Source organism: Podarcis pityusensis (genome assembly GCF_964106645.2).
Source record: "Podarcis pityusensis genome assembly, chromosome: 6".
Lineage (NCBI taxonomy): Eukaryota > Metazoa > Chordata > Lepidosauria > Squamata > Lacertidae > Podarcis > Podarcis pityusensis.
Genome location: NC_138030.1, coordinates 22,255,468 through 22,268,517, shown reverse-complemented (window position 1 = coordinate 22,268,517; position 13,050 = coordinate 22,255,468). Strand labels below are relative to the sequence as shown.

General features: G+C 45.4%; 1 protein-coding gene across 6 annotated transcripts in view; it reads left to right on the top strand.

Annotated features, from left to right (window-relative positions):
• The window catches only part of KCNS1 (potassium voltage-gated channel modifier subfamily S member 1), a 71,869-nt gene that overhangs the window by 23,948 nt on the left and 34,871 nt on the right, over nucleotides 1-13,050 (top strand). For all 6 annotated transcript variants that reach the window (XR_013987929.1, XR_013987930.1, XR_013987931.1 and 3 more), the window contains one exon: nucleotides 2,090-3,082. Coding sequence is in view for 3 of the 6 variants with exons in the window: in XM_081011371.1 (XP_080867497.1) it covers nucleotides 2,117-3,082 (966 nt within the window). In the remaining 3 variants the exon portion in view is untranslated. The remainder of the gene's footprint in view (nucleotides 1-2,089; nucleotides 3,083-13,050) is intronic.

Below are 13,050 nucleotides of genomic sequence, written 5' to 3'. Positions count from 1 at the left end.
GAGCCGGCGTTTGTCCACAGACAGCTTCCGGGTCATGTGGCCAGCATGACTAAGCTGCTTCTGGTGAACCAGAGCAGCGCACGGAAACGCCGTTTACCTTCCTGCCGGAGCGGTCCCTATTTATCTACTTGCACTTTGACGTGCTTTCAAACTGCTAGGTTGGCAGGAGCAGGGACCGAGCAACGGGAGCCCACCCCGTCACGGGGATTCGAACTGCCGACCTTCTGATCGGCAAGTCCTAGGTTCTGTGGTTTAACCCACAGTGCCATCCGCGTCCCACATCGCAATAAATAGCAATGACTAAATAGCACTCTGGGGCCAGAAGTCTGCTCTCCCCAACAACAACGACCCCGACTTTTCACAGTAAGAAGAGTGACATGGGAGGGAGCTGTCAGACCATTGGTCCATCTTGGTTTGCAGTATCTACACTGATTGGAAGAGGCTCTCCAGAATTTCAGATGGGGCATTCCCAGAGATACCAGAGACTGATCCTGGGACCTTCTCCATGAAAAGTAGATGCTCTACCACTGACCGGCAGCCCTTTCCCCTGGTGAACAGAAAACCACAGTGGAAAATGCAGGATAACAACCACTCGACCGTGTCATTTTGTTATCTCAATGCAGTTTGTTAAAAACGGTATGCACTGAGTGAATTAGTTTCCCTTAGACCTATATTGAAATGGATCCCAGTTGCAGGAATGTACTGATTTTTGGAAGAGGGAAAAACGCCATCAGATTGAAAATGCAACACACATTCTGTCAAAGATTTATAAAATCATCTTAGGTGTTTTTGTGTGTGTGAGGAAGAACAAGTTAAGCAATAGATGATGGAACGGGAACATGACGTAGGCATTTCCTTACTGTTCGATACCTGCTGTGAGTACCTGGTACCTGAGAGCAATTTATTTCTCTCCGTAAATGAATTAGCAAGAGAATGGTATTGAAATGATGACACGTTGCCAAATAATGCGGTACATTTACCAAGGTATGCTGGAAATATCGAAAGGATGGCAGAAACTATATCTGTGTGTGGAGAAATTGTCCAAAGCAAGAGACTATTGGTTAAAGATAAGGGGTAAGATAAAGCAAATAGGACACAATAAGCTGGAGTTGGACGTGATACTCTTCTTATGGTTTGCAAGGTGTCTGCCAATGAATTAGCAAGACATTATTTATATGTTTGTAATAGCTAGACTATTGTCTTATTCATGCATTCAGAAGAATGTATGTGGACCTAAAGCTCTGTCAATGGAAGCCCTGCTCAAGAACTTCTGGTTGCACAACAGGGCTCCCTCTCCTCTCTTCTCTCCTCTCCTTTCCTCCCACTGCCCCCCCTCAAGATTGGTTTGGGGAAGTCAGGAGAACTCACAGAACAGTGTGCAAGGGATGTGGGTGGGATCATTCCGTCTGGCAAGCTGCAAGGCATGGGCAGATGGAATAATTGGAAGAGTGGACCATTGACTTCCACCCAAGGTGTTTAAGGTGAGGAGACCCTGCTGTCAACTTTCCTGTCTCTGTCCGCTGCACCCTCAACCTTCTTGCATTGGCCAGGAAGGTGTGAAGGAGGCTTCTAAGCACATCTAGTTCGATATGGAAAGATAGGGGTGGAGTGGGTGCCTAGCATGCATGACCACTCTGGGGGCAGGGACAGTGGGCATGTGCCAGCACCCCCAATACGCACTGCATATCCATGAAGACATTGAGAGGGCTCATGTTTTATGTGAACAAAGTGGAGAACATCAATCATTCCTATCCCCAAGAAATGGGACAGTAAAGTCTGAAGTTATGTTTAAGCCAACTAATAAGAATGAGAATCAAGGAGGGAAGACAAAGGCGAAACAGGTTTTTAATGAATTTCACAAACTGACTTGCCTAAAGTCAGTGGCCGTCAGAGTGCAACAGGTTCTCCTCCCTTGACCTAGGGCAAATTGCTAAAGCAAACAAGGCATGGGGTATTCTAACTCACTACAAAATATGCTTTAGATTGCTGCTGTCCTCGAGCAGAAACTCAGTGTCTTATATAAAATATCTCTCTCTCTCTCTCTCTCTCTCTCTCTCTCTCTCTCTCTCTCTGACTGTCTTGTATATAGGCCAGATTAGCCCCAGCTCTGCTGATCATGGTCAACAAGACCTTAAACTATTGGGATCCCAATTTTGAGGATGAGGTCATCAACATCAATGTTGGGGGCCTGAGAAGAAGGCTGAGCTCGAGCGCCCTCTCCAAGTTCCCTGACACTCGCCTTGGGCGCTTGCTCTCCTGCGACTCGGAAGAGTCCATCTTGCAGCTGTGTGACGACTATGACGTGAGTGCCCGGGAATTCTACTTTGACCGCAACCCAGGCTTCTTCCTTTATGTGCTCCACTTCTACCAGACGGGCAAGCTGCATGTGATGGACGAGCTGTGCGTCTTCTCCTTTTGCCAAGAGATTGAGTACTGGGGCATCAACGAGTTCTTCCTGGACTCCTGCTGCAGCTACCGCTACCATGAGCGGAAGCTGGAGAGCCGCCACCACAACTGGGATGAAGAAAGCGAGGTCAGCAGTGTGGACATGTCTCCAGACGAGATCTCAGATTTCAACCACGACCTGCTTCGCTACAGCACCCTGCGCTGCGGTAATGTGCGCAAGCGCCTCTGGCTCACCATGGAGAACCCGGGCTACTCCATCCCAAGCAAGCTCTTCAGCTTTGTGTCCATCAGCGTTGTGTTGGCCTCCATCGCGAGCATGTGCATCCACAGCATGCCGGAGTACCAGGAGCCCGACGAGGAAGGCATCCTGAAGGACGACACGGTGCTGGAGAACCTGGAGTACTTTTGCATCTCCTGGTTCACCTTTGAAGTGACGGCCCGTTTGCTGCTGGCGCCAAACTTGAGGAAGTTCTTCAAGCACCCCTTGAACCTGATTGACATAGTCTCAGTGCTGCCTTTCTACTTCAGCCTTCTGGTGGAAGTGACCGCGGGGAGCGACTCGGAGCTGGGCAACGTGAGCAAGGTGGTGCAGGTGTTTCGCCTCATGAGGATATTCCGGGTGCTGAAGCTGGCGAGGCATTCGACGGGCCTGAGGTCCTTAGGAGCCACCTTGAAGGTAAGCCTGTCATGGGGGTGGCTTTGGCTTCCTGGGATGTTGAAGGTTCTCGGGGCCCAAAGTGGACATTGGTTTCAGTTCATAGTATGCAGATGCATATCTTGTTCTATGTTTTCCTTGAAGAATTAATGGGCACAATGGGATTCTTACTGGGAAAGTGGTGTGGGGGGGAGGGTTATCTTTCTCTCCATGGTCATAATGGATAAACCGCTCCTTTCTCTGCCCATGCGCTGTTCTGAAATTCTTCGGACCCCACCCCTAGCACGGCACATGGAGAAGGAGTGAGGGGAAAGCTGCAATGAACAGGAGGAAGTCCTTTTTCAGGGCTTCTGTTGGCGGGCCTGGTTAGTCAAATCCCATCCCAAGTGTTGGTCCTGACCTTTAAAACTCTAAACAGGTAAAAAGTAAAGATAAGGTAAAGGACCCCTGGATGGTTAAGTCCAGTCAAAGCCAGCTATGGGGTGCAGCACTCATCTCACTTCAGGCTGAGGGTGCTGCCGTTTGTCTACAGACAGCTTTCCGGGTCAAGTGGCGAGCATGACTAAGCCGTTTCTGGTGCAACGGAACACCGTGATGGAAGCCAGAGCGCACGGAAACACCATTTACCTTCCTGTTACAGTGGTACCTATTTATCTACTTGCACTGGTATGTTTTAAAACTGCTAGGTTGGCAGGAGCTGGGACAGAGAAACGGGAGCTCACCCTGTTGCGTGGATTCGAACCGCTGACCTTCTGATTGGCAAGCCCAAGAGGCTCAGTGGTTTAGACCCATGTCCCACTTTGAACAATTGGAGGCCCAGTTGCTTAAAAGGCTTCCAGTACCCATATGAACCTGCCAGAGCACTAAAAGCAGCTGGTAAGACCTTGCTTGTATGTCAGCCAGGAAGGAAGGCTAGGCTAGGAGTCAGGAACTTTTTGGTGGCAGCCCCACATTTATGGAACTCCACCCCATAAGAAATCCCCACATCTTTCAATTGGGAACAGATTGTGTGCTTCCTGTGTGCTGCTGATCTGTCGCTTTTACTGTTTTAATGCTCTACATGTGTTTTATAACTCTTTTTATCAGATACCATATGCTGCCTTAGCAAAATACTGCATTTCAAAATGTGACTAGTAAGTCTGTTAGATAAATAAGTGTAAATAGACAAGGTTGGGCTTCTGTGTTCTGCAAAGCCTCCTGATGTTTCACAGAGGTGGTTTCAAAGCCTTTGAACTAAGTAACACATATCCAAGTATTATTATTTTTTCTTGTTCCTGTTCCTTACATTCAGACATTTACTTCTCTGGTGCAAAATTTGGATTTTGGAAAGGAAGAAAAATACCATGTTTGCTGTCCTAAACCATCTGGCCTAATTGCGAACCCCTTGAAATTTCCAGGCGATACCCTAGGATGTTTTCTTTGCTCAGTGGAGCATAGCTCTTTATAATTTGTGATCCTCCTGCCAGCCAGCCTTAGGCTGACCTGCAAGAGCTGGCATTTGTCTGACACCAGAAGGAGTTTTCAGGCTGGCTGGTTGCATCTGCATGATGGGATCTCCTGTAGTGTAGCGGGTGTTTATCTGTGGTTTCTGCTGGGGTTTTCTACTCTGGTTCTCAAAGGGCCTCTCATATTATAATGAGAACAGGCAAGACTCTCCTTCTGCAAGAAGATGAATCGTTCAGTTTCAGCCTTGCAGGGAGCGGCCCAAAAGTGACCTCACCAAGCATAGGGCCAAGGGATATGTATGTATTTATTCAGCAGGCTTTATCTATACCACTTAATCATCGAAACCTCTAAACTGTTTGCATAAAATTTCCATTAAAATGACCAATACAATCATGCTAAAAACAAGTTTACTTATTCCTCCCCCACAAAATGTATGAAGTCAGCTGTTTTAGAAACATGCATCGTAAAATAGGGTTACATATAAAAATATATGTCAAATGGGTATCTGGGTGTGCTTGCTTACACCAAAAAGTTTTTAGCAGGTGCTGAAAGCAGTACAGTGAAGGTGCCCGGTTAATATAAATGGGCAGGGAGTTCCAAAGCTTAGGTGCTGCCACACTGAAGGATCAGGAAGGAACATTATGTGGCACTTGTAAAAGTGTCAATTCCCAGACTGAAGTGGTTGAGTGGGCCAATATATATGGGGTAAGGCAACCCTCCTCCTAAGATATTATGTAGTGAAGAGCATGCTTTTATGTAGTGAATTTGCTGCAGAAATTTACACAGCTGAAGGGTCCTGATGGGTTTGCCAGGATCCAGACCTTCGATCATCTTGGTTGCCCTCCTCTGCACACATTCCAGCTTGTCAACATCCTTCTTAAAAATTGTGGTCTCTCCCCAGAACTGGACAAAGTATTCCAGGTGTGGTCTGACCAAGGCAGAATAGAGTGGTACTGTTACTTCCTTTGATCCAGACACTCTATTTCTGTTGATGCAGCGTAGAATAGCATTAGCAGCTAAGGTCATTTCGAATCCTGATTCTGTCTTCTGCAGCATTAGCTAACCTTCCCAGTTTGGTGTCATCTGCAGATTTTATGAGCACCCCTTCAATTCCTTCATCCAAGTTGTTTATAAAGACGTTGAACAACAATGGGCCCAGGACAGAACCCTGTGGCCACCCTGCTTGTCATTTTTTTCCAGGGTGACGAGGAACTGTTAATGAGTACTCATTGGGTTCAGTCAGTCAACCAGCTACAAATATACCTAATGGTTACTTCGTTCAACCAGCTTCCTTGCAAGAATATCATGGGGGACCTTTGCCAAAAGCCTTCCTGAAATCAAGAGACACTATGTTCACAGAGTTCCCCCGATCCACCAAACTTATAACACTGTTAAAAAAAGAAATGAGATTTGTCTGGCATAACTTGTTTTGGAGAAACCCAGCTGGGTCTTAGTAATCACAACATTCTTTTTAATAATAATAATAATAATAATAATAATAATAATAATAATAATTTATTATTTATACCCCGCCCATCTGGCTGGGTTTCCCCAGCCACTCTGGGTGGCTTCCAAAAGAATATTAAAATACTGTGATACATAAAATACTGTGATACAAGTGCTTGCAGACCCGACGGTTGAATTATCTGTTCCAGGACCTTTCCTGGTATTGATGTCAAACTTATCTAGTCTGACCCCGTGCAATGCAGGACTCTCAGCTAAAGCATCCATGACAGACAGCCATCCAACCTCTGCTTAAAAACCTCCAGGGAAGGAGAGTCCACAACCTCCCAAGGGAGACCGTTCCACTGCCGAAAAGCTGTTACTGTCAGAAAGTTCTTCCTGATGTTTAGTCGGAATCTCCTTTCTTGTAACTTGAATCCATTGGTTTGGGACCTACTTCGCAGAGCAGGAGAAAACAAGCTTGCTCCATCTTCCATGTGATGCCCTTGAGATATTTGAAGATGGCTATCAAATCTCCTCTCAGTCTCCTCTAAACCAGGCTTTTTTAAAAAAAATCATTTTTATTGGTTTTACAAATACAAAGTACAAATAAACACAAATTAGTAAAAACATATCTGTATAGAGAGATTCTCCAAATCGCGAGACTTCCCCCCATTCCCTCCATGGGGTGTCATTTTAAGGATCTGCAACTGCATATTCATGCGTACAGTGGTACCTCGGGTTAAGTACTTAATTCGTTCCGGAGGTCCGTTCTTAACCTGAAACTGTTCTTAACCTGAAGCACCACTTTAGCTAATGGGGCCTCCCGCTGCTGCTGCGCCGCCGGAGCACGATTTCTGTTCTCATCCTGAAGCAAAGTTCTTAACCTGAAGCACTATTTCTGAGTTAGCGGAGTCTGTAACCTGAAGCGTATTTAACCCGAGGTACCACTGTACTCCAATTTTTATATCAAACCATATTGTCCATAGTATTTTTTTTACCACAAGTGAGTCAAAATCCTGCTCTTGTTTCCATCTGCTTACAGTGGTCTCCTAGGTAACTTATAAATTTCCCCATTCTTTTATAAAGTTTTTATCCTCTTGGTTTCTGCGTTTTCCAGTCAGCTTTGCCATCTCGGCATAGTCCATCAGCTTGGTTTTCCATTCTTCTCTGGTAGCGACCTCTAATCCAGGCTTAACATACCCATCTCCCTCAATCGTTTCTCATAAGGCTTGGTTTCCAGACCCATGATCATCCCTTCTTGGTTGCAGAAACCTGGTTATGAAGTTCTCTCCCCAAGGAGGAGGATGCTTATATTGCTGTCATTTAGGCATGAAATGAACACTGCTGTTTCTGAAAGGTTTACCTGCTTCCAGTTTTATTCAGTGTTTTACCTTGAAGTTTACTTCATTGTTGTATATCCGGGTCATCCACCCTGGGGGTGTTTTATATTTAGTGGTCAAATGTAACATACCTGACCAAGTTGGACCCTAGTTCTTAAAGAAGGCGGGGAGCCTTGATACAAATCAAGCATGAGCGCTGGAAGCAGGAAACAGCCTATTTTGGGACATTGGGACCAAGGGACAGGAAGGTAGTGATGGTGCAACAAGGAGGAGACACAGCGTAAGTGGAGCTCCTGTTTGGAAGTATATTTCTCATCACTGCTTTGTGCTGTAAGCGTAGTTTGTTTTATTGCTTCTCCCTGCTGACTCCCCTGCTCACGCAGCCAGCAAAGCGAGAGGACAGAAGTAAAAGTAATGGCTGCTATAAGAAGATGAAAATGTGTTATTGATCCAGAAACCTGGGACCCATTATCTCCAAGTGTAAATTTCACCCAGATATCTTTGTCTAGTTTTTCCTTTTTATGAGCTACCACCTTCCTTGCTGGTAGGATGAAGTTCTTATTCCCTAACTTAGTTTTCTCCCCAAGCATTTTCACGCTCTCTGCTCCCCCACTCCTTCACACACTCATTCACACAGCATCTTTGGTTGCTCCACATTTCTGGCTGGGTTGCACTTGGATCAGCTGCCCCTCTCTCTCTCTCTCTCTCTCTCTCTCTCTCTCTATTTTGACAGTTTCATTTTGAGCCTGACTGTCACTATGCTGTTGTCCCAGCCTGTCTGTCAATTGTGTCCCTGCTATAAATAACCAGCTCTGACAGATCTTGTTCTGCTCATGTCACGTGACTCTGGGTTAGTCCTCCTCGCTGCTTCTTCTGCTTGGCGATGGCAAGAGGGACTTCCATTCCCCCACCTGACACGCCTGAGCGAAAAACACGCGTCCCTGACGTTGACGGATGGACTCGTCATCTTTTGACAGCGACACATGGGTCATTCAGTGTAAGCAGCAGTTCCAGCTGTAGTCAGCCGGTCGGTTGTGATCCTTCCTTGTGCCGTAGAGCAAATACTGAGCAGCACAATCCATTTCTTCGGCTCCATTTTGAAGACATAAGAGGGGTGTGCTAGAGGAGAATTGCCAACATATAAAGTCTGATGCAAAGGCCTTTGACAAGTGGATTTGAGTTCTCAAAGATCCTGCCTGAGGATTGAGAGGGGAGGACTCTTGCCCTTCACAAAAGATGCCCACAGGAAACATTTTAAGGCTGCCCACCCTATGGCCACCCTTCAACCTTGACCACATTTGTACCATATTTTTAAAGCACTATGATGCCACTTTAAACAGTCATGGCTCTCCCTAAATAATTCTGGGAGCTGTAGTTTAAGGGAGCTGCGTTTTTCCCCAACCCCCCAAGCTGATGGGAGGGGGAGAGCAGGGGGGAAGCCCTGCTATGCTAGAGGGAGCCTTTGTGTTCGCTTCCACCAGTGAAACTGCTTAGTTGAATGAGCAGCCCCGCCCCCCGTCCATCCCTGAACATCTTTTGCTATCCAAGAAGGTAGGTTTGCTAGCTGACAAGGCTTCAGTCATGCCTATAATCATGTCTCTAAAAAGGAGAACTTCATCTGATACATTTCTGCAAGTTAAAGACTGTTGACATTGGTGTTTTATTATTATTAGGTGGGATCAATCAGATACATCCTGGCAGCACAATGATTTACACTTGCACAATGGAGCTTCCATGCCCTCTTCAAGTTTGCCAAACCAATTGTGGTGGGAGGAGTGGGGTAATTTCTGTTGCGCAAGTGTCAATCCTTGCACTGTTAGGATTCATTAGCTGGATATAATTATTATTTATTAATTCATGTACCGCTTAATTGCCAAGGTGGCTTCTAAGCAGTTTACAAGTATAAAAAACCCATTATAAAAATATTAACACACATAATTGAAAGGGATGTGTGTGTGTGTGTGTGAGAGAGAGAGAGAGATAAGTATGGCAGTCCCAGCTTGACTCAGAAACTGGAAATGCTCCATTTTGACCCCTTCTCTGAGATTTGGCACTGGATATTACCCCTCTCTGTTATGCCAACATAGTCATCCACTAGGATTGCCAAAACCAATTTGGAAAAAGGAGGAGCTTTGGTAAAATGCAGCTTCTACTGTCACAAGCCTTTCAGCAACTGGGGATTTATTATTATTATTATTATTTGCCCATCTACCCTTCTGTAAAATTGAATAGACCCAATCCTGCTTGACGCCCCTCGCACCAGCAACCTCCTTGATCTTCCCTGTGGCTGAGTTGGCACCACAATCAGACATGTCTTCTGGCATCGCGTGAGCCTCCCCCTCCCCTTTTCAAGTCCCTGCTCTGCACTCTGCGAAAGGGAGGAGAGTGACAGATATTTATTTGCCATCAGGAAATCAATCTCCTCCCTGCCAAACATTGCAGACACCAGATGGGTGTTTGTCTCGGGTGAATGCAAACCAGGGACTTGCCCAACATACGGCTGGCAGTGGTGCCAATCTGGAGTCCAGCACCGTCTACATCCTGAGAGGCAGGCCGGCAGCACCAGGCAGATTCTTGATGGCTCCATGTTTTGCCCTTCAGAGAAGCTGCGCTGGGAGCTGGAGAAACACCAGGGGCAGCGAAGGCTGCCTGACCCTTGAGGCTCCATATGCATTAGTCACAGGAGGGGTGGTGGTCAGCAAAGCATCTTGATTCTTATTCTGAGAGCTGTTAAGAAGCATATTGATCCAGGAAGGCACCTGGACCCTAGATAAACAGATACTAAGCTGGTGACACTGGGGAGCAAGGGTGTTTATGTGTTTTTAGCACCTCCTTCCAAGGCTTCAATCCTTCATAAAGTAAGAGAGCCATGAATCTCACCAGTCAGTAACAGGTTTAGCACACTCCTGGGAGTGACTCTCAGAAGTAAGGCATACTGAGTTCAGTAGGGTTTAAGGTAAAGGGTAAAGGGACCCCTGACCATTAGGTCCAGTCGTGACTGACTCTGGGGTTGCGGCGCTCATCTTGCTTTATTGGCCGAGGGAGCCGGCATACAGCTTCCGGGTCATGTGGCCAGCATGACTAAGCCACTTCTGGCGAACCAGAGCAGCGCACGGAAATGCCGTTTACCTTCCCGCTGGAGCAGTACCTATTTATCTACTTGCACTTTGACGTGCTTTCAAACTGCTAGGTGGGCAGGAGCAGGGACCGAGCAATGGGAGCTCACCCCATCGCGGGGATTTGAACCACCAACCTTCTGATCGGCAAGCCCTAGGCTCTGTGGTTTAGACCACAGTGCCACCCGTGTTTACTCCCAGGTAAATGGGTGTAGGATTATTCTGCAAAATGAGGCGTTCTACAAACAGTTCGAATCACAGCAAAAGTCACCTGCTTGCACTTTAATTGATCTCTCTGCAGTACAAATGGCTCTCCCACCCTACCCCATTATGAATTGAGAGGGTGGGAGAAATGAGAGCATATTATTTTAATATAATGATTCTGTGCTGCACAAGTGTACAAGAAAAAACAAACATGTAACAAGCTATTTCAAATGTTGCAGCTGTGAAGTGTTAAGAGGTTGCAAATTTGCAACCAAAATGGTCAAAGGCCTGGAAACGATGCCTTATGAGGAACGGCTAAGGGAGCTGGGCATGTTTAGCCTGGAGAAGAGGAGGTTAAGAGGTGATATGATAGCCATGTTCAAATATATAAAAGGATGTCACATAGAGGAGGGAGAAAGGTTGTTTTCTGCTGCTCCAGAGAAGCGGACACGGAGCAATGGATCCAAAGTACAAGAAAGAAGATTCCACCTAAACATTAGGAAGAACTTCCTGACAGTAAGAGCTGTTCGACAGTGGAATTTGCTGCCAAGGAGTGTGGTGGAGTCCCCTTCTTTGGAGGTCTTTAAGCAGAGGCTTGACAACCATATGTCAGGAGTGCTCTGATGGTGTTTCCTGCTTGGCAGGGGGTTGGACTCGATGGCCCTTGTGGTCTCTTCCAACTCTATGATTCTATGATTCTAAATTGGATACAGTACGAGCATACCTAACTGTGTCTGCATTGCAAGCTCTTTAAGTCTCATATTATTAGTATTTTAACGAGTATTTATTAAAGTTATTGGTTGCTTTTTTTGCCATAGCAGCTTAAAGCGCCTTGCAATGTTTTAAGGCAACAACCACATGTGTATGTTAAAGCCAGCTTTAAAAAGCAATCTTAAAGACAATTCTGGGTTTTTTAAAAGCAAAATTAAAACATCTCACCCATGGAAAAAGAGCATAGCTCATTAAAAGCCAAAGGCCTGATGGAAAAAAAGTTGTTTCTTGGCACACAAAGATATATAATGATGGCACCAGGCGAGCTTCTCTGGGGTGAGTATTCTACAAGCAGGAAGTCACAACTGCAAAGGCCGGTTCTCATGGAAGGGGCACACAAAGGAGGGAGGATCATCTGAGGATGATGATCGCAGAGGTATTGGCTGTGGCATTGTTGTTGTTTAGTCGTTTAGTCATGTCCGACTCTTTGTGCCCCCATGGACCAGAGCACGCCAGGCATTCCTGTCTTCCACTGCCTGCCGTAGGCATATGCCTATGCCTGCTGTGGCATAGGCATCAATATAATGTCGCTGTGTTGCACACTGCTCTGAAAATCATCCAAGAAAGATGTTGGTTGGTTGGTTGATTTAATGGTACTGGAGACAGCCCAAGATCTGCATTCCCAGGGTCTGTGTTTCACTCAACATTAATTCAGGGCAGGAGTGTAGGGACAAAACAGTGGGAGGGGTACTAAACCCTTGTCAGTGTGCATTTCTTGGTACAGAAAGTATTGATCTGATGTGTAGAGATCTTTCCTATTCTAATTAATTCAAGAGGGTTCTGGAATTTTCTCTGTGTGAAAGAAACAAGCTGAAGGTTCATGGTGTTTGGGTGATTCCTTCAGAGAAGATGAGTACAGCTGGTTTAAACTGGTTCTCTTATCTCTTCTGTCAAGGTCATGCCAGAAGGAGCCTGGGTTTTCTTTTCTTTCTTTCTTTCTTTCTTTCTTTCTTTCTTTCTTTCTTAATTGATTTTTATTGAGTTTTAAATTGGTTATTCATATACACATTCCATTCACTCTTTAACATATATCGTACACATATAAAAACCAAACAATAACAATATTTCTACACAAGTGACTTCCCACCACCTCAGTGCGGCTTCTTCTGTCTTCTTTCTCGTTTCAACTGTGTTGTTTATCCTTATTGTCTTTCTAATACATAATTTATCATATCTATCTGATCTTTACCTTGCAAAATTTAGTTTTATTTGAGAACAATGTTTTCCCAGATGATCTTTTACACATTCTCTTTTCCCAGATGATCTTTTACACATTACTTTCTCTTTCTATCTCTTTTCCTTCTGGTGTGGTGTTCTGTATATAGTGCCAAGGTTTAGTCTTATTATAAGTTATTGTAATATTAAGTTAAGTCTGCTGCAACTGGATTTCTTATGGACAGTGCCAATCCTGAATGTATTAGATTTGTGACCATTATGCTCATTTGCCTTCAGTAGCAGTAAAGCTCTGCTGGATGAAATGCAATTGCCTCTGGTCTATTTATTGAGAATCCTGCAACGTGTTTAAGTTTTAATTCTGCTAACTATACGTTGGAATCTACTCTGGATCAATATTGAGTAGAATTCCATGACAACCCTTCCCGTCCACTGATTCTTCTGCTCCAGTGCTCTCCCAGGCAGATGCTGGACTACAGCTGTCTCCCATTAT